Below are 21622 nucleotides of genomic sequence, written 5' to 3'. Positions count from 1 at the left end.
TTAGCACCACAAATTATTTTTGTTTGAAACGTGAAGTTTCGGAGATTATGTTAAGAGGTTCTGGGTCTTAGTTAAATCTTCCATATTAGCTGACTTTCTCGGACTCAGCTCTGACACAGAAAGAGGGGAGGGGTGCCTCATTACTACCTCGTGGTGGTGGAAATCCAGTCTCCCTGTGTGCTCACACTGACACCAGTGGTAGTGGTAGTGGTAGTGGTGGTGATGGTATGGAGAGCTCTTCAGTGCAGGCGGCAGGAATGAAAGTGCTGGCTCCCTGCTTGTCTTTTTCTGACACATCCAAATGGAGTGAAGTGGGATGACTTATGACTGCTCAGCCAGGGAGGGGGAGGTATTTAGGTTCCCCACTTAGCCTTTGTTCCTGTGAATGGGGTTAGAGCCATAGCTTTTGTTTTTGTTTTGTGGTGGTGAATGGCTGGAATAAAGCAGTTCTTGTCTAAAAATGTCCTGTCCTGCTGGGCTGCCCCTTTCCTGGGCCTTTGGCTGGAGAGAGCAGGCTTGGTTGGGGCTTCTTTTGTCATTCCTCTTGGCATTTCTGAGTTGCTTCCTGCTCCAGCACCCAGTCTCGGGTATGTGAGGCAAAGAGAAACCCAGGGACTCACCACCGGGTCATTCCTTGGGTCCCTGGGTCCTCGCTGGTCTTCTCTCCACCTTTCAGAGTTGTCTTATGTTTGTTTCGTACATGATGCCCAGGATTTTTAGTTGTACATAGTGGGAAAAACAGGGAAAAGTACATTTATTCCATTTTCCTGGAGCTGAAAGTCCTCCTGTGTCCTTTTGACGTGCCCATCACTTTGGGGTTTTTTTGAGCACTTAAAAAATTTTTGGCATAACAAGATATTCCAGATTCATCTTTTACCTTCCCCTGTTCCAACTGTGAAATTAGCCATTTCTCCAAAAGGCCCTTGTTCTGTTTATTGCCCCCATAGGATTTTGCAGTGGGTGAGAGCCATAAGTCTGCACTCCAACAAATCCATTACCACATTACAATGAAAGTGGATCTCAGACCAAATTCTGCCACATGTCAAAACATTTATTAACTCAATTCTTATTATCAGAGAAACACAGAATAAAATATCTTGCAGGCTTGAGAAGTCCTAGCTCTGTGGTTTTATTGGTGTTCTGAATACTGTTTACACAAAAGGTCACTACAGAAAAACCCCCACTTTTCCGTAGGGAGGGTACTGACACTTCCCCTCCCCACCAGCCTCAAGCAGGCAGAATCTTCCAGAATTCATACTGTCTCAGGACCAAGGAGGGATTTTAGCCTAGGGCATCACTCCTATATAAAGCATACAGAGCACCCTGGATTATCTCACAAATTCACGGAAGGGCAGTGAATGTCTCTAAAATATATTGAGCTAATTCATGTATCTTGGGTGTCTTTAATTTCACCAGAGATAGCCCATTTTTTTAATAGTCATCATTGCTAGTCAGCAGGCCACTATTTTAATCAGATAGAAGCAAAGTAAGCATTGCTGAAGAGACCATGATGACTGAAGTCCTTGTAGGAGCTCCCTCTGGAGAATGGGCTTTCTGAAGAGAAGGCCAGCTGACCAGCGCTGGACAGCGCAGCCTCAACGAGAATGCTCGTATACCAGCGTGGGAGCTAAGTAATGTTTATGCCGAATATCCCACAGCATGTGCTTCGTACCGGAAGGTAAATCGGATCCCATAGCAACACTGTGCTTCAGCACAGCAGACCTCAGTGCATTTCAGTGGAACTGAATTAAATTAATACTAATGAAATCCGTAATTGGGAGCCCTTTTACCTATCACCAGAGGGACACCATTATTAGCAAATATTCCTTGAGCAACTACTGCTCGCCTGATTCTAGAGAAAGCCTTCATAGCCAGCTAAGGAGGGAGAGCGCCATCAGACCCTACGCTCCAGGACAGTGGGAAGGGGCGCCCTGGTCACCAGCGCACCTCCTGTGCTGGCACCCCGGGGGCTCACCCTTCACAGGGCTCGACTGGAGGCTGAATATGGACACAAGGGAGCACGGAGAGCTACTGCTCCCCAGATAAAGAGTTGCTAGATGCAGGAGAAATGGGATGGAATAGCTTCCCCAGCAAGGGCTGGCGATGTTTAAAGCAGCTCTGAGAAAAAAAAGACGATGGGCTAAGATGGCCTCACCTTACCCACCTGTCATGTCTCCCTGACCACGGCTGGGGCGCATCTGTGAGTCACTGTCCTTCTTGCCATCTGCTTTTGTCATCACACCATGACTGTGTGTCTGTCTCCCTTCCTCCTCTCCTCTCCCGTGCTCTCTCTTTTCTCTCTTTCTTTCTCCCGGTTCCTATCATTTTGTCTTTCGGCACCTGTGTCTCTCTCTTTGCACCTCTCCCCATCTGAGTTTCTCTGCCTTTCTCTTCTGCCTCCCATTTCTTTCTCTCTGCCTTTCTCTGTGTCTCTGTCTCACTGGCTGCCTCTGTCTTGCCTTTCTATCTGTCTTTCTCCCACGTTTTTGCCTCATTCTCTCTGCCTGTGTCTCCCTGGTTTTCTCTTTGTGGCTCACTCTTTCTTCCCCACCCCCTCTTCCTCCTCCTGTTACTCACCCGTCCTTTCTCATTCCCAAGATGCACAAAGACTTGGATGTATATGCTGCTATCCATCTGGATTATACATCTATCATTATAGATTTATAGGTGCCTGCTACATTCCTCCCCTGGTAGAGAAGCACACATCAGGTTCCCATCCCATCGGGAGGTCAGGCGGTTATCTACCTCAGGGGAGGATCTCAAGGCAGATATTCTCTGTGCAGACAATGATCCTCGTCTCTAGCAGGTGCTCCAAGATGTGTCCAGAATGGCGGGTGGGGGTGGGGTCGTCCAGCTGCACAGTTGGGGATATCAATGCACCACTGCTCTGTGGGATCTCCAGGGGATGTTCCACAGGGACGCCGGTGTCGTGATTTGGGATGAATTATCTTTGGAGCATCCCGGCTGCTACACCGGCTGCTTCCGGCCTGAGTGGGTTCATAATGCTTTGCAACGGTGGCCGTGGCCTGCCCATTCTGTGGATGGAGGAGTACAGACAGAGGCCCACAGTCCCCGTGGGATCCTCAGCTGCAATGAGACCATTCCATACCAAGAGCTTGTGGCTGCAGATGAGTTTCATAAGGTTTGGTAGGTAGAGGACAGTGAAGAGGCCGATAACTGTGACTACCTTTTCCTTTGCTCTTGTGTGAGCGGCTCTCTCTCAGAGACCTTCCCCGTGTGCCGCTTAGTTAGCCCTGCCAGTAGCCCTGAGCTGTAGATGGAACAACTGGCATGTAGAGAATTTAGAGAATTTGCCCGAAATCACACATTTAATAAGTTGCTGGTCTGGGTTCAGTGAGCTCATATTCTTTCCACTACCCCAGTGATTTTCAAAAAAAAAATTTTTTTTTTTGGAACTAACAGAAGCCTTTAGGTTTAATGGTATCTCAGTATTTAGAAGAGCTGGGTGCTTTGCTGCTGTCAGTGAAGAGGAGCGGGCTCCAGGGCTCCAGGGTCCCAGTGCCTCCCCAGCCGTTGCCAGCCGTCCTCGGCAGCTCAGAGCACTTCCGCGCAGAACAGGGGGAGGAGCTGGGCTCCGCCTGGGAAGAGTGGGTGCAAGTATGGGTGAGTGGATTGGTGGGAACGAAGGTGGGCCAAGTGACCGTAGCACAATGGCACATGAGCGAAATAAATACCTACCCCGGGCTGCCCATCACCTGCTTGGATTTGCCTCTGACAGTGAATTCTAAGGAGGAAGGGCAGACAGTCATAGTGTTTGTACTGTGGCTCATAAATGAAAAATACCAGAATGTGGGGGCTCAGAGTGGCTGGCGACTTACTCAAGGTCACACAGTAGATGGTGGAGCCTGGCCACAGATTCCTGTGGCATGTGACCGAAGCAGAAGGAAAGAGGGAATCAGCCTACCTGCGAATCTGTCACTCCGCAGATAGCTTGCCTTCCCCAGGGTGATCATGCAACTCTCAGGATATTTGTATCCATCTCGTGGGGATCCTGGCTAGCAGTTCCCCCCACCCCAACCCTCCAAAAAAAACCAAAACCCGAAAAACACACAAGTACTACCAAAGTAGTAACGATTCAGTTAAGCTTTAATAATTGTCAAGCCCAAAGAAACTTAGCGGTTTACTGCTATAACCAAAAGTAGCCAGGTAGAATGAGGTCCAGCAAGCAGCAGCCCCCGAGCTCCACGGAGGTTCGCCTGCATCGGGCTCTTCAACCAGCTGCCCTCGGTGACGGGGCCACCCACGTCTCTCCTCCGAATGTATTCAGGCAGACCCAAGAGGACGCTCGTCTGCTTTCCATTTTTAGTGCAGATCTCATGTTTTCCCTGAAGTCATTTCATTTTATTTCAGGGTACAAATAAAGCATCCAGCTCGTGTACCCTCATGCCCAGCACGCAGGGTGTGCGAGTCCCGTGTGAGTTCCCGCACTCTCCTTCCGCCTTGGACACCGGAGCCCCGTGTGGGTGGTGTTCGGGTCCTGGAGTGGTTCGAAGCAGGTGGTATGGGTGGCTTCCAAGTTTCCTGCTGCCGCTACCAAAATGACAGTCAGCAGAGAAGCCACGGTGGAGGGAAGAATAACGAGAATGAGGATCAAGGAGCTGCCACTGGGGCCAGCAATGCTGGGCGGGATGGGAATTGCAATCACTCCTTAGCCAGCCCCTTTTTAAGGGCTGCTGTCTCTGCACCCCTAGTTGAGCTCATCTTTGTTTCGGTGCATGCAGTCCCCCCCAATCAAACCCTTCATGAATTTCTCAGCATTAATTCAATTTTAATTACCTCTGTAGTTTCTCGGTTGCTCCTCCAAATCTACAAAGTGGTGGCATTGAAACTGGTCCCGGAACTTGTCAGGTAACTTATCCATTAGTTGGTAAATATTCTTAATATATAGATTTGTGGTATATAGATACAATATGGTTTTTATTGAAATAATTTGGTATAAAATGAGAGTTAAAAAAAAAAAAGCAAGTATAAAGCCCGTTGACCTCACATAAAACCCCTGAAAATAAATATCAAGATAGAGCCCGTAGAATCCTATAGTTTAAGCAGATTGTATTTAAAAATGCATATTTTAAACCCCCCACCCCCTGCACCTTATTACATTCAGGTCAGGGCTTGCAGAAGTTATTGATGGAGGGTTTGGGGAAGGGTGAATAAAAGGTTATGTAGATGTGATTAACTTGGTATTAATGCAAAAAAGAACCCCTCTAATCTAGAAGTATTGACTATTTTAAAATGAGCTAGTAGCCATTGGGGTGAATTTATGTAGCAAATTGCTGTCTGCTGTATTCAAATTATTCCCCGAGCTCTGACTCATTCAGAAAGTACCAAATATCACGGAGGCACACAATTATCATGCTTAATTAATGTTTGCAACCAAAAAGAGTAAGGTTGGAATCTTTAATATCATCGTCGATATTGAAGAACTGAAATTGACTGATTATTATCTTGAGATTAATATATTTTCCCCAAGACATACCCTGGGGTCAAAAGACTGAGTATTAAAACTATGTGAAAAATTCACTGCAATAATTGCTTTAGGGGCTAATTTTTTTTAATGTCTTGCTTCCTTATGCCGGTACCACTGATTGTTATAGCCTGCACACTTCACCCATTAAGTGGTAATTCAGAGTGACAACTACATTGGAACGAAGCAAGTTAGTTAATCACCATGAAACCATCCCTGAAATACCCTGTCCGAGTGCTCCCGAGTCACTGGAGGCGTCTGCTTACCTGATTTTCTCCTGAAGTGAGATCTTCCTGTACAAAGTGGTGAACATGTTTATGGGGCTGCAGGACGGTGGAGGGCTGCAGCTCGGTTGGGCTGGTTGCCGGAGCACCGAGAATCTTTCAGGGAGCCGAACCCGGCTTGCTGCTTGCCCTGTGGGGATTCCTTGAGGATTGTCCTGCAGGTGCATGGGGGACCCCGTTGCTGTTCCAGTCCTGCAGCCTCGAAATACAGACACGCTGAGGGTCTGGGTCGGTCTCTGGCCCTTGTCCTATGACCTGGTTTTCACCAAAACAGGACTGGGGGTGAGCAAGAGCTCTGTCAGTAAGCACGTGCCCAGTGCTGTCTGCCCATTTTGGCTGGCCTGTCTGGACTGCTGGGGGAAGCTTCCTTTGTCTTTCTTTTTCTTGATGATCAAGTAGGCTGTGCCATTGGGTCCATTCCCCCCCACAGGGAGGTCCGAGTTGGGACTAGTGATGTACCCCGGGCTCCTGAACAAGTTCACCTTTAGAAGAGACACGGCAGCCATGCGAGGGGCTTGGGTGCCCCTCAGAGACCTGCCATGGCCCCCGCCTGGCTTGCTGCCCCCACCCCTATGCTCTGTGGGCTGTTCATGGCAGTGTTCCTCCTCCTCCCTGCTTCTCCCAGTGGGGCTCTCTGTGGGCCAGTGAAAGTGCTTTCAGGGGCCACACTGCTTCTGTCACTCAGGCTTTTGGAAGTATGTTTCAGTGGCACAGATTTTGCCTCTCTAGCCAGAAAACTGCAATGGTTTTGTTAGGGGGAGGGGGGTGTTTCTCCATAGTTTTCTTTCTCATTGATGTAGAGGCTAAAGATAAAGCCAAAGGATTCTACATGTCATATGGAAGACAGAAACCCCTCTGATTCCAGACCTGCTTCATTCTTCCTGTTGCGAGAACACCCCTCAGTGGCTCCTGAGTGACGAGGAAGGCAGTTCCTGCCCTGCCTATCCATAAGCTCACAACTTGATCCTCGAGTTCGTGACATTGAGATGTTGTGTGTGAAGATGCCTATAGACCGTAACACTCACTCTTGTTACATAAAGAATTCAGCAAATATTTCATTAAGTGCCGGCCCTGTCACATAAGCACTTAGACACCAGTATGTCCTTAAGAAGCTCACAGCACTGTACGCGAGAGACAAGTCAACGTGTAGTTCACCGAACATCATTTTTGAAGCAAAAATAGGGAGAGAGCAGAATGGAGAACGTGGTCAGCTCCAGCGGATCAGGCAGGGCCGTGGAGGGTGAACAGGAGCTCACCGGGGACGAGGCGGGGCTGGAGTGAGCGTGGGAGGACGGGGCACTGCCTGAGCCGAGGGCAGTCAGTTCCTGGAGATGCCAGGCTTCACACGAAAGTGGGGTGATGGATGTTTGCTTTCCGTGGGGAGCCATGCCCACCCCAGGGCTCTGCATGCCGGTCGCCCTCCATTATTCACTTGTGAGTGAGGCGTTATTCACATTCACCCACTGTGGGTCCAAACAAGGAGGACAGGCACACACAGCCTCCTCAGGGAAGGGAGAGGACCCACTGCTTGGATAGCTTAGGGTGCATGGTTTTAATTTACCGTGCACTGTCTCTTCTGTTACAGTGGTCTGTGGCTACAGCGTGTTTCTCAACTCTTATTCCATGAAATGTCACCATACATGGGGGGGGAGGGGGGGAACGGACAGTTCAGGTCACAGGAAAAAACTGAAGCAGAGACAGACAAATTTGTGACATTGACAGAGCTGGTGAGAAGTTGCGCAGGGCAGAGACTGGATATGTGTCTGAATTCTCAGAGTTCATTTAAGAAGGGTTCCTCTTGCTTTTTCACCTTATTCACGACCAATTTAAGAAGCATCTTATAATCTGTGTTCCAGTGCCATAGGGAAGGGATAGCATCGTGCTGTTCAGCAGAGGGGGAAAAAAAAAAGCAAACAAGCTGGGGGTGCATTTTTGTGTCATGTGGGTATATGAGGATATCAATAGTACATAAAAGTTCAATTAAAAATACAGAAATTTTAGGGGCGCCTGGGTGGCTCAGTCAGTTGAACGTCTGACTCTCAGTTTTGGCTCAGGTCATGATCTTATGGGTCATGGGCTGGAGCCTGGCATCTGGCTCTCTGCTCAGTGGGGAGTCTGCTTGAGATTCTCTCCCTCTGCCCCTCCCCCCAACTCATGCGTGTGCACGCACATGATCCCTCTCTCTCTGAAATAAATCAATCCATCCTAAAAAAATATAGAAATTTTAGGTATTTGTATTTAAAGCATATACTGTGGAATGTGATAAATCCCTCCTCGCCCCAAATAAAACACTTTGGAAGTTGATTTTTAAGTACATTATTCTGTTCTCTGCACTCCCAGCCTTCTCATGTTCCCAAGCACAAGGCCTACATGATTTAACTAGTTCAAGCATACAGTACTCAAAGAAGGTGGTTTTGAGACCAATGCCAGCATCGGGTGCAGGCTCCCTGGTTTACTCTAGGGTGATCGTGTCTGAGCTACAGCTGCATCATCTATAAAATGGGAATAATAATAATAATACCTGTTATAAAAGGTGTTTGTTGGGATTAGGGGAGAATATTATGTGAGAGTTGGTTGGTTTTTAGCTATCTGGTTGTAAGGTGCTGAGCCTTCCCATTTGATATGTCTTTGATACATAGTTTTCATCACTTGGACATTAATTTTGTTTTTAGGATTGTATAAGCATGCAGTCCACTTTAAAGCAATAATTAATTTTTTTAGATTATCCTATTTCTGCCATGTCAGAAAAATGACTGTTTTGACTTGTGATATTTCCATAAAGCTGAAGGTTTGATGATTTCAAGGGAGATGCTAAAAACACATTTTGTTATTTCCTTTAAAACTTATCTTCAAGCTTCACTCAATCTGTGATTGATCTATTTGGCATCATATAATAGCTATTCATGGGTGGTTCAACCCAAGTCTCTATTTCCAGCTTGAATCCATTCTCTTCTCTGAATCCCCCACCCCATCCAGGCTGGTTTGGATCACCGTAATGACCTTTGACGGGTCTATTCCACTCTCTGTGTTGCAGCTAGAGCACCTTCTCTTGACATCCACAATATTTTACCCCTTTATGGGAGGGGCCATCTTATTCTTAGCCTTGGAGCAGTAAGAATCCAAATATGAGAAAACCTCCTGGATGCTTCACTCCTACCCAGTGTTGTCAATAGTCAACACTCTTCACTTCTGCTTGCGTGCCTTTTTTTCATCCTTAAGAGCTAGATGGCTCTGCGTGGCACCTGGCTCTGTACTCAAAACCAGCATTCACCATATTTATGTTCCTTTCATCTTTTATTTTTGAGGCACCTGCTGCTGGTGCCTGATTTCCCTTCAGCCCTACTTTCTTTTGATGAGTGAATGATTGTGCCAGTGTCTTTAGTGCCATCCCGCTCAAATCCTTTTTGAAAATACAGTATAATACATGCCCGGCTTATGAACTCAATGATTGTGATAATCATATGATCAAAAATACAGATGTTGGCACCAAAGGCAAGGGAGCAAGGGCAAAAATGAACTATTGGGACTTCATCAAGATTAAAAATCTTTTGCACAGCAAGAGAAACAGTCAACAAAACCAAAAGACAACCGACAGAATGGGAGAAGATATTTGCAAATGACGTATCAAATAAAGGGCTAGTATCCAAAATCTATAAAGAACTTATCCAACTCAATACCCAAAGAACAAATAATCCAATCAAGAAATGGGCAGAAGACATGAAGAAACATTTTTCCAAAGAAGACATCCAAATGGCCAACAGACACATGAAAAAGTGCTCAACATCGCTCGGCATCAGGGAAATCCAAATCAAAACCTCAATGAGATACCACCTCACACAAGTCAGAATGGCTAAAATTAACAAGTCAGGAAATGGCAGATGTTGGCGGGGATGCAGAGAAAGGCGAACCCTCCTACACTGTTGGTGAGAATGCAAGCTGGTGCAACCACTCTGGAAAACAGTATGGAGGTTCCTCAAAAAGTTGAAAATAGGGCTACCATACGATCCAGCAATTGCACTACTGGGTATTTACCCCAAAAATACAAAAGTAGGCACCTGAAGTGGTACGTGCACCCCGATGTTTATAGCAGCAATGTCCACAATAGCCAAACTGTGGAAAGAGCCAAGATGTCCATCGACAGATGAATGGATAAAGAAGATGTGGTATATATATACAATGGAATATTATGCAGCCATCAAAAGGAATGAGATCTTGCCATTTGCAACGACGTGGATGGAACTGGAGGGTGTTATGCTGAGCGAAATAAGTCAATCAGAGAAAGACATGTATCATATGACCTCACTGATATGAGGAATTCTTAATCTCAGGAAACAAACTGAGGGTTGCTGGAGTAGGGGTGGGTGGGAGGGATGGGGTGGCTGGGTGATAGACACTGGGGAGGGTATGTGCTATGGTGAGTGCTGTGAATTGTGCAAGACTGTTGAATCACAGATCTGTACTTCTGAAACAAATAATGAAATATATGTTAAGAAAAAAAAAGAAGCTAGCAGGAGGGGAAGAATGAAGGGGGGGAGATCGGAGGGGGAGACGAACCATGAGAGACGATGGACTCTGAAAAACAAACTGAGGGTTCTAGAGGGGAGGGGGTTGCGAGGATGGGTTAGCCTGGTGATGGGTATTAAATGGGTACATTCTGCACGGAGCACTGGGTGTTATGCACAAACAATGAATCATGGAACACTACATCAAAAACTAGTGATGTTGGGGCGCCTGGGTGGCTCAGTCGTTAAGCGTCTGCCTTCAGCTCAGGTCATGATCCCAGGGTCCTGGGATCGAGCCCCACATCGGGCTCCATGCTCCGCAGGAAGCCTGCTTCTCCCTCTCTCACTCCCACTGCTTGTGTTCCCTCTCTCACTGTGTCTGTCTCTGTCAAATAAATAAATAAAATCTTAAAAAAAAAAAAAAAACTAATGATGTAATGTATGGTGATTAACATAACAATAAAAAAATTTTAAAAATACAGATGTTGTTTACAAGACGAAAATAGATTTAGCTAGGTCATCCTGAAAGACTGAAAATACCTTGTCTTTATATTCTTCCTTTTCTGTTAATGTATGGGAAAAAAAGATTTCCAGCTTTTTCAATTTGCAAGTGATTTTTCAATTTGAAGTGAATTAGTATAAAAAGAACATTCTAGTTTTAGAATTTGGCTTGTCATTTAAAAAAATAATAGGAGAGTCATCCCTTTAATAATCTCTAGCCAATTAAGGGTTTGAGTGACTTATAAATTTATGAATTTTACAATTTAGAGCCTCATAAAAAGCACATTTTTCAAGACTGTAACAGTTGTCACATGTAGTTTTATTATAGTTTAGTTTCCAATGTCCTGGTGATATCCTGGTTTGGATTTTACCTTGGTACTAAGTATTGACCAAAGGGACAAGAAAATATGCTAGCAATTGAGTCTAGTCTGGCAGGTGATCTCTTTCCAAAACTTTAAAAATAAGTTACACCAGTACATCTTCTCAAATACTACAGGGACCACTGTCCTAGTGTATCTTGTCTGAACCTTGACAAAATAAAACTCTTTAGATCACATGATAGGTATGTGATAAATATATAAAGTATATTTGAAAAGTTTTAAAAGTTGGAAACAAAACATTTAAACCAAAATCTCACATGTTGGGGGATGGTGCATGTGGAAAGCTGGTTGTAAACATATTGTCCTAAGTCTTTTGAGTTGACGTTTCTGAATCCACCATACCCAGTTTACCTAGATTTGTCAGGGAGTTCTGCATTTCAGCTTTGCATGCTTTAATTTGCTTTTTTAAAATTTGACAATACCTTTTGATTTTTCTATCCATTCCTGAATGTACTCCAGGAGAAATAAGGAAGTGCTTTACCCCAATCAGCACTGACATGATGAAGAATTACTGGAAATTACTTTGACACATGAAACTGGCAGCCTGAGAATCAGAATTTGGAATTTGCTGGTCAAACATCTCGTGGGCTACTTCTTCCTAAAACTGCCATCCAAGTTGACAGCTTTCAAGTTGTTGGAAGGGTGACTATTATGGCCTTTTTGGTGGATTTGAGAAGTTCTGCAAATGTGGTCAACAGAACAGTTGATTATTGACAAGACACATTAGCCACTTTTTATTAATTAAGCAGAAAACAGATCAGTATTAGCTTAAACATCTTGGCCATATAAACAGACTAGGAAAAATTGATGTGCAGGATAATCAAAGCTAGAGGTGCTGGCTACATTTTAAAGGCATGAAAACACCAAAGCAAACACTAACACCATGAAAAACATAAAAAGAAATTGTTTAAACTTCAAGGTATTAAAAATGAGTACAATGAGGCCTTTTTTAATTGGCCATTGTAGGAGAAGGAATATCCCTGTGACAAATACAATCATCCATTTTCTAGGCCAACCAGATATCTAAGATTGGATTTATTTTTTAACCTGAAAAATGTCACCATAGACATTTCTCATGAGTTGAAAATTCTATCACAGAACTATCTATAATCCAAAATAATTAATTTTTCACAAAATACAATTTCTCCTTCAAATTCCAGAACTCTTCTAATCTCTTTTATGTGAAATTTTACAATATATTTTACCCTTTTCTTTACACATTCTTAAATCTTCTTACCATGATTTAATCTTTTTTGCTGATTCAGGCCATACTTACTGTAGAGTGTGGTGACCAGGGGTCTTGAACAGGCTCAAGAATATTAGTAGTAGGGTACTGGGGGAAGTGAGTTGGAAGAGTAGGGGATGGGAGGACAGCGAGTAGGATATTCAAAATCAAGATTTTAGAGATGATACAGCTATTGAGGATGACCAGGTCTAAGACAGGGGTTCTTAACCTGATTACCTATGAGAATCATCTGGAGAACTTAAAAATTGTGCCAATACCTGGGTCCTACCCCATTGTTCTCAGGGACCCAGGCTCCTTCAGCTTTTAACTTCACCATCCCTAAGATGTGGCCCTCTTCATCATGGCCCCAGATAAAGCTCCAGCTTTCATATGGACATTCTAAGCAGTAGGATAGAAAGGAAGAAGGGGCAAAGGGTAAATCAGCTGTCTCTTAACACAAAGCACCTGCCACATGGTGCTTCTGTTTGCGTTCATTGTGCAGAACTTGATAATGTGTCATACCTAATTGTGAGAGAGATTGGGACATTAGTCTTCAATCTGGGTAGCCATATGCCCAGCAAACATACTGTTACTATGGAAGAGAGGAAGAGTGGTTATTTTAAAACAAGCTAGCATCTCTATCAGCTCTAGAAGGGTAGTGGATTACACCATCTGGTAATGTGATTTTTAGGCGATTTGATGATTTTGAAGCTTGGTTGTCTTCTCCCATCCCAGGCTCTCAGGTCCATGGGTGTAAAACGAAAAGCAGTCTCCAGTTGAGAAGGATCCAGTTCACTGAATGATTTCTGCAAGGGATCACCAAGTTTCAGTTAGGGCAAGAATGGGAAGTACAGGAAAGTTAATGATGTAGGGGATTTTTCTGATGATGACATTATTTCTCTACCCACCATCCCCGTATGTCGGCCTTTTCTCCTTAAATAGCATATATTCCATTATTACAATAATCACTCCTTTGCAAATCCCCATAATGTCCTGGTGCCTCTCTCACTTTGTAGTACTTCTTGGAAGTCCCCAGCTCTATGTAAGCTTAACTCCCAACATCCTCCTCACAAAATTAGTAACCACAAAGCTTTAATGTCTATTCACCATGGCCTGGCAATCCCACAACATTTCCCTTGAATAGGTCATGTCCCACTCCTGAGAGGAGTCTGTCTGTCATATTCCTCCTGAAACCTGAAATGCCCCCTCCACTTCTCTCCTTCAGCTGGTGACCTCACTTGATACTTCAGTGAAAAAGAAATGAAGTAATCGGGTGGGAGTTTCTTCGCTCCCTGCTTCTGAGCCCACCTTCTGCCTTCCTCTCTTGCTCGCTTTACTTTGCAGTGACATCTCCCAACTTCTGTGAGAGGCTAAGCTCTCTACACTGTAACTTATGAGTTTTCTATAATGGGTCTTTTCTACTCAGCCTCTGAACATGGCAGTGTCCCGGGCCCCAGTCTTGAACCTCTTCCCTCTCTGTAGGTTCATAAGCCCTCATAACCTCTCCCTGGAGCTCAAGACTCATGTCCAGATATCTGCTTGGCATCGCCACTTGGGTGTTTTGTAGATCCTAACCTCTGCAAGTCCAAACAAAGCTCTTTCTTTCCCACCACATACATGATCCCTGCTTGCCACCTTCTTCATCTCAATAAAGGTCATCCACTGAGTGGCGAAAGTTAACAACTTAGGTGAAACCCTTGATTCTCTGTCCCCCACCATATGTCATTCATCAGCAAGTCCTGCCAGTTCTGCCTTCAGCATCCATCCTAAGTCCTCATAATCCTCCATCCCCATTGCTTCCACCCTCATCCAAGCTGCCATGGTCTCCTGAGCTAGTACAGTAGCCTCCCTGCTCCCACTTTTCTCTGTTGTAATGCATTCTCTAAGAGTGGCCAGAGTGATCTTTAGAATCTTAAGTCCAGTAATGCAGCACCTTCCCTTTGCGCTGGAATAACACCTCAGCTCACTGTGGCCCAGGGCCCAGTGTGATCTGACGCCTGTGTACCTCTTGGCCCCATCATATCACCCCCGCTGGGGGCACACTGGGGGTGCTTTACCTTAGGGTAAGGCACTTACTCTCATGTTCTCTCAACAGCTTTCCAGGGTGGTCACCCCTTATCATTCAGGTGCAAACGTCACCTCCCCAGAGAAGCCTCCCCTCAATCCCTTATTTGAAGAGGTTCCCTCCCAGTCTCTCCCTCTGTGTTTATTCTCCTGGCACTTACCCTCCCTGAGGGCGGGGACCATGTCCAGCTTATTCACATCTGTATTTCCAGTGTTTAGTATAGTGATTAACCTTCAGTAGAAACGAGTCAATTTATTGAATACCCAAATGAAAAACTGTCTGGGACATATCTCAGATTTTTGTCACATCGCTTCCATCCCTCTTATTTGTACCATGAGTGCCACCAGGAGCAGTAACTTCCTGATTACTATTTCTAAAAGCAGTGACACCCTAGTTGACGATTTCTCATCCGAGAGGGGCTGGGAAAACCAGTTAACTAACCTGGTTAAGAACTGCATGTAAAGAACAGGGGACTTTAGAAGTCAAGTCCAGCATTATTAGTGAGGGGGCCTTATTCTTGTTTATTTTCCAGTGAATATTATTGCCCTAGCGTCATGAATTTTGTTATTGTTGTTGCCGCATAGAGATGCCCAGAAGCTGTCTGGTCAGGATCTTCACCGTCATGGTCTTACAGGAAATACAAGAGAAGAAGTCAGATGTGCTCTGAGCCTTGATGGAGCCAGGGAAGGGAGGTCCAGGAGGTGAAGGACAGCCAAGGTCGGGGGGCGGGGGGCGCCTCCTTGCGCATTGGGGCTCTTCCTAAGCCTGTCTTCACGGACTCCAGGAGAGGGGGCCGTGAGGGGGAAAGATGAGCATTCCCTGGTTGTCTGTCTCTGTGTGGCAGCTTCACTTATAAACCTTTACAACCAAAGATCTCCTTAACACACCACCAGATGGGGTTTTAGATAATAGCATTTTAAGCAGGGGATGACTGCTTTCTCTTTAAGTTCCTGAGTTTCCTTAAAGTAGAAGATAATAGTACTTAAGGGATTGTGGGATTTTTTTATTGTGGTAAAATATACATAAAATGTAACACTTTTAGCCATCTTAAGGGTACAGTGGCATTAAGTATATTCATGTCATGCAACCATCACTGCTGTCCATCTCTAGAACTTTTTTATCATCCTAAACTGAAAATCTGTACCCGTGAAGCTATTAACTCCCCATTCCCCCAGCCCCTGGGAACCCTTCTGACACCTTCTATCCGGAGGTAGCTTCAGATCCCACCCGTTTCAGGGCTCCGGCCCACGAGGCTGACCCCGCCCCCGCCTTCCGATGACAGTTGCAAGTCCACATTGTTTCCTGTGCTTCTGAGCGACCAGAGAACAGAGGTTCCTGCAATTTCCTCCTCGGGATAGATTAATTTGCTAGAGCGGCTCACAGAACTCAGGGAAACCTCTTACTCACTAGATCACTGGTTTATCATGAAGGATAACTCAGGAACAGACAGATGGAAGACACACAGGACAAGGCATGTGGGAAGGGGTGCAGGCTTCCAGGCCCTCCCTGGGCCCCACTCTCCTAGCACCTCCACGTGTTCACCAACTGGGAAGCTTCTCGAACCCCTGTCCCTTTGGGTTTTAGGGAGGCTTTGTTACATAGGCATCATTGATTAAATAATTGGCCATTGACAATTAGTTCAACTTCCAGTCCCTCTTCCCCTCCCCGAAGGGCGGGGCAGGTGGGAGGGAGGGGCTGAAAGTTATAACCCTCTAATCATGAGGGTTGGTTCCCCTGGCAACCAGCCCCCATCTAAGGGCCTTTCCAAATGTCATCTTATTAAATAAACTCAGGTGTGGTTGAAAGAGGCTTGTTATAAATAACAAAGGACACCCATTTCTCCTTTATTGCTCTGAAGTTTTTTTCAGGAACTGGGATCAAAACTAAGTACCATAACCAAAGATGCCCCTATGGCTCTTCTGTAGGAAATTACAAGGGTTTCAGGAACTGTGTGCCAGGAACAGTGGATGGACACCAAATATAGATTTCTTACTATAAATCACAATATCCCCGTCATAAATAGATTCATACCATATTTGTCTTTTTTTGTCTGCTTATTTCTCTCAGCATAAAGTTAAGGTTTTCTATGATCTAGCTTGTCAAAAATCTCATTCCTTTTCAAGGCGGCAGAGAAATGGGAATGGGTGGGTCATGGCTCCTTCTCTCAAGAAATACAAGGACTGTGGAGAAGGGACCTATTTTATGCATCACAGATGCATGAAAAAAATTAGCTATTATATACTATATTTAGTGCTGTAATAAGATGTGTATAGAGTGTTACGGGAGCACATTATAATAATAATGATTTCTAGCGTTTCTGAAGACAAAACCTCCTTGGATGTTTTCCAAGATAGATGATCTACCACATTTTGATTAGTAGTGGGTAATGCGGTAGAGAATTTCCAGTGTACAAGTTTTGGTTGTACATTTGTTTTTTTTTTAATAGCTAACAGTCCATCCACCTTTTCTGTGATCTAAATGTCTCTTCTGCTTTTTTCTTCCTTTAGTGGTTTTTAATTGCCAACAGATCTTACAAAGTCAGTGCAGCAAGCTCTTTCTTCTTCAGTGGTGTGTTTGTGGGAGTTATTTCCTTTGGTCAGCTTTCAGATCGCTTCGGAAGGAAAAAAGTCTATCTCACAGGTAATCAGTTAAGAGTGTTCATGAACTGAATAGGAGGACTTACTTCCTTAAGGTTCTCAGGGAATTGCCATGTGGATACAGAACTGATTTTTATTACACTGGCAAGAGGCCACACTGCAGCCAGAGTTGATTCTGGCCAAGCGTTTTAAAGGGACCAGCAGCATACCTGGTGAAGGCCATGTATTTGCATCTAAGCTTTTCATGATGATGGTGCTTTTGGCAACCCCCGAATTCTAACTTATGCCACGTTTCTAAAGAGAACAGAGACTGAGCCAGTGTACTAGATCCATTTCCTTGTATCTTGTTCATTTGTTCATTTCAAATATGCTCTATAAGACCCAGCATAGTTCTTTTGACAAGCTGAGCATGAGCTGGGATTTTTCCATTCCCCACACTGTTGTGAAAATTGAAAACTGTGCATGATTGACAGATATCAACTTGTAACAAAGAAAGAGAAACCTTAGTTTTTCTTTATAGTTTTTAAGAGAAAAGTTTTTTTAAAAGCATAGCTTAGAAAACTTAACTTTACAAAGATGTATCTTTACAAACGTAAAATAAGTATAATTTATTGCTTTGATCAAATGCTGTTTTACATCCGGATTATTGACTGCTGTTCCTGTCATTCTAGGTTTTGCTCTTGACATCTTATTTGCTATTGCAAATGGGTTTTCCCCCTCCTATGAGTTCTTCGCAGTAACTCGCTTCCTGGTGGGCGTGATGAACGGAGGAATGTCGCTGGTGGCCTTCGTCCTGCTGAACGAATGTGTGGGCACCGCCTACTGGGCACTCGCAGGTACTGCTCACTCCGTGCAGATGACGGACATGGTGAGCTGCCCCAGAAAACCTCGCAGGGAACCAGCTGAACCCCAGAATCTAAAAATGCACTTGGACTTGAGGCATTCTATCTCACCATTAGATTTGCTTTCCGGGGTTTGTTCTGTATGACCTTGAATAAGTCATTTTATTCATATCCCTCTGTAGAAAGTCTCCCTAGGACCTGCCTCATAGATGGTGAGCTTGCCTCCAGATTATTCCAAGAGTGTCAGTTTCCTCGGGAGGGCATTAACCGTTTACACCTTAAACTGAAAAATAGCACAGACATAAGAAAGCCTAGACACTCCTTTCCCAGCGCTTTCTTATTGTATTTTTATTAAATATTTATCTCCTAGGCAGGGGAGGGACAAGTTGGAGGGACCAGATGATGTAGGGCCTGTGCTAGGCCAAATGAGGAATTTGTTTTTATTTGAAGTGCAGTAAGAAGCCAGTGAGCGAATTAAATAGTGGAGCGATAGGATCCGATAGGATACAGAAAGACGACTGTGGCAGAGGTGTGGAGAATGGACCATGGGTGGGGAGAGAGAAATTGGAGGAGAAATTGAGGGGTCATTCAGGAGGGGATTGTGGTTGGCCCGTGAAACATGACAGGGGCTTGCTTAGACACAGTGGGGGGAGAGGAGCAGGGAAGACGGCCATGGGAGCTGGATTTTGATGGGACAGTGACTTGCTGAAGGATCGGAGTGGGGAGAGCTGTTCTGAGCAATGACAGAAAGTGTTATTCTTGGAAGCCAGGTGCTATCTGATGCACCGTAACGAAACTGTAATAGCTATTGATTATCTTAAATTTCCAGGGAAATCATAGTGTCCCCACTCCCTTACTTATCGGACCACATGTTCGGATTTGGTGTCCTGAACATGCGTCCACTTCAGCTGTCCCTTCTGCTCCCCGCCTTTTCCTCACTAGGGCAGAGTAGACATGTCATTATGGCTAGAGAATTGATCATCTCTGGGCAAGAAAACAAGAACACAGTTCTCTTACAGAATTCTTGTAGAAAGTTCTTGTAGCAAGATCAAAAAGGTCCTGTCGCTGTGGGGTGCCTCTCCCTAGGAGGGTGGAGAGAGAGGCCTGGGACAGCACGCAGGCTCCACAGTCAGGCAGACACGGTAGGGTCCCAGCCGTCCTGCACGCAGCTCCATGTCCTAGACAGCGGCCCTGACCTCTCGGTGCGGTTTCCTCTCTGTGTAGGGCTCGGATGGCACCTGCTTTATAGGACAATGTATGTAAAAGGCTGCGCGGTAAACAGTCCTGAGGACTACTGTTCACTGTGCTGGTAGCAGTTACAGAAGGTGTGTCAGAGGTATAAATTCACATGTATGTTGGGCAAGCCAGTGGACTTAATACCCATCTCAGCATTTATTTTGAAAAGCATAGTCTTTTTCACAATCCCATGGTTGATTTTTTTTCCTATCAGTGTGCTGGCAAAAATCCACGCTTCGTGGAGACAGACAAGAAACAGAGCTAGGGGCGCCTGGGTGGCTCAGTCGTTAAGCGTCTGCCTTCAGCTCAGGTCATGATCCCAGGGTCCTGGGATCGAGCCCGACGTCCAGCTCCCTGCTCTGTGGGAAGCCTGCTTCTCCCACTCCCGCTGCTTGTGTTCCCTCTCTCACTGTGTCTCTCTCTGTCAAATAAATAAGTAAAATCTTTAAAAAAAAAAAAAAAAAGAAACAGAGAGCTATAAAATGTCCTCTATCTGGTGCTGATACACCAAATGGGGAAGGGCAAGAGGGAGAAATGAAGAGTAGCCTGTGATTTAAGATGAGGATTTGAGGCACAACCTTTGTGATAAGATGAGGTCTCAGTATTGCAATAATCTGATGACCTAAAACCCGTATCGCCAGGCAGCAAGGCATCCTTCCAAGCTTCAGCTGATGTGCAGGCGGATGTCAGCACGGCCTTCAGTGCAGAAAGCACTAGGGCAGACCCTTAAAATTCTTCCTGACCACATGTGGTTTGTATTTTTTGCCTGTGCTTCCTCCTTTTCCACCCACTCGCTAGCCTCTCTGCCACTTTTCTCATCTGTCAATACTCATGTAGGCTTTTCTTTCCTGCTGACACCTCCCAAAGAAGGCTTTGGCTCTTTGGGGCGCCTGGGTGGCTCAGTCGTTAAGCGTCTGCCTTCGGCTCAGGTCGTGATCCCAGAGTCCTGGGATCGAGCCCCGCATCGGGCTCCCTGCTCAGCGGGAAGCCTGCTTCTCCCTCTCCCACTCGCCCTGCTTGTGTTCCCCTCTCTCGCTGTGTCTGTCAAATAAATAAATAAAATCTTTAAAAAAAAAAAAAAAAAAGAAGGCTTTGGCTCTGTGACTCGGGTTGGAAAGGGTGGCGTGGATGGTGCTTTCTCTAGTAACAGGTGTCTTTTCCCTGAATTAGGATCTATCGGTGGCCTCTTCTTCGCAGTTGGCATTGCCCAGTATGCCCTGTTGGGATACTTCATCCGCTCCTGGAGGACCCTCGCTGTTCTGGTTAACCTACAGGGAATGGTGGTCTTTCTCCTGTCATTGTGAGTAGTTTTTCCTCTTAGAGGTTTAATTTAATATGCAGAAGGAATGTCTTAAGAGGATGCGGGTCAATGAGCAGCGTTATTCCCTTTCAGGAGTTTGCCTGAACTGACTTTGGTGAAGAGCTAAATCCCGCAAGCGGTCCAATGCTTGGCAGCTGCTGGGAAGAGAGATGCTTAATTAATTCAGAATGCAGGTATCCCTTGTTTCAAGTAACGTCTCCATAGATTGCATTTTAACCTTCAAGTTGTTGACCCAGGGTGCCAGTTTCTTTTGTAACCTAATGCCTCAAGCCTGAACATCTTCAGGCTGGATCAGGTCAGGTGCTTGGCATCTGACTCAGGTACAATGTTGCAAATATCACAGTCCATTCATACCCAATATGTAGCGGCAACTATCCGTCCTACAGGTGACCCTTATTTCAGGGCCTCTAAATGTGGACGTGGGAAGACTCTCAGATATGGGAGAAATCCTTAGGGTAGATGGCTCAAAGCGGTAAAAGGGTGATTCCCTGGTCAGGGCAGGATGCTCCCAACAACTTGTTCAGATGTCATACCGTGGTGCCCTGAATGCTGTAAGGCGAGCCCCCAACTTAGAGCTCTTTTACAAGTTCTTTCTTCCCATAGCAAATACTTTATTAATAATGTCATTAATAGTGTTTGTTATATAATACATATTACATAATATATAATAGAATAATATTATGTATTAATATTCTTCCCTAAATAGCCTCAGGCTCCGGTAACAGTAAAACAAATATTTAAGAGACATTTACAGAGTTCTCCATAAAATTAACATTACTGACCATCTTGTTGGGGCTTAGAAACCAGTTTCACTCATAAATACTGTGTCACAAAGAAGTAATACTATTCCATTTCTTATTTCATCATTTTAATGATGTGTTTAAGAAGTTTGACATTTGAGGGGCACCTGGGTGGCTCAGTCAGTTAAGCATCTGCCTCCAGCTCAGGTCATGATCCCAGGGTGCTGGGATCGAGTCCCAGGTCGGGCTCCCTGCTCAGCGGGGAGTCTGCTTCTCCCTCTGCCCCCACTCATGCGCTCTCTCTCTCTCAAATAAATAAAATCTGGAAAAAAAAAAGAAGTTTGAGTTTTTAGTTTTATTTCACCAGAAGTTTTAATGTGCTTGTGAAAGGCTTTCTCCTGAGGTATCAGACCTGTAATTTTAATCATTAAAATCTTTGGAATA

General features: G+C 45.0%; 1 protein-coding gene across 4 annotated transcripts in view; it reads left to right on the top strand.

Moving 5' to 3' along the window:
• SLC22A15 (solute carrier family 22 member 15) overlaps positions 1 to 21622 on the top strand; it is a 122613-nt gene that overhangs the window by 20254 nt on the left and 80737 nt on the right. For all 4 annotated transcript variants that reach the window (XR_013447967.1, XR_004923910.2, XM_036113347.2 and 1 more), the window contains exons 3-5: positions 16950 to 17082; positions 17711 to 17875; positions 20288 to 20417. Coding sequence is in view for 2 of the 4 variants with exons in the window: in XM_036113347.2 (XP_035969240.1) it covers positions 16950 to 17082; positions 17711 to 17875; positions 20288 to 20417 (428 nt within the window). In the remaining 2 variants the exon portion in view is untranslated. The remainder of the gene's footprint in view (positions 1 to 16949; positions 17083 to 17710; positions 17876 to 20287; positions 20418 to 21622) is intronic.

Source organism: Halichoerus grypus, chromosome 5 (genome assembly GCF_964656455.1).
Source record: "Halichoerus grypus chromosome 5, mHalGry1.hap1.1, whole genome shotgun sequence".
Lineage (NCBI taxonomy): Eukaryota > Metazoa > Chordata > Mammalia > Carnivora > Phocidae > Halichoerus > Halichoerus grypus.
Note: the sequence above shows the minus strand (reverse complement) of the source record. Positions and strands in the feature narration are given on the sequence as shown.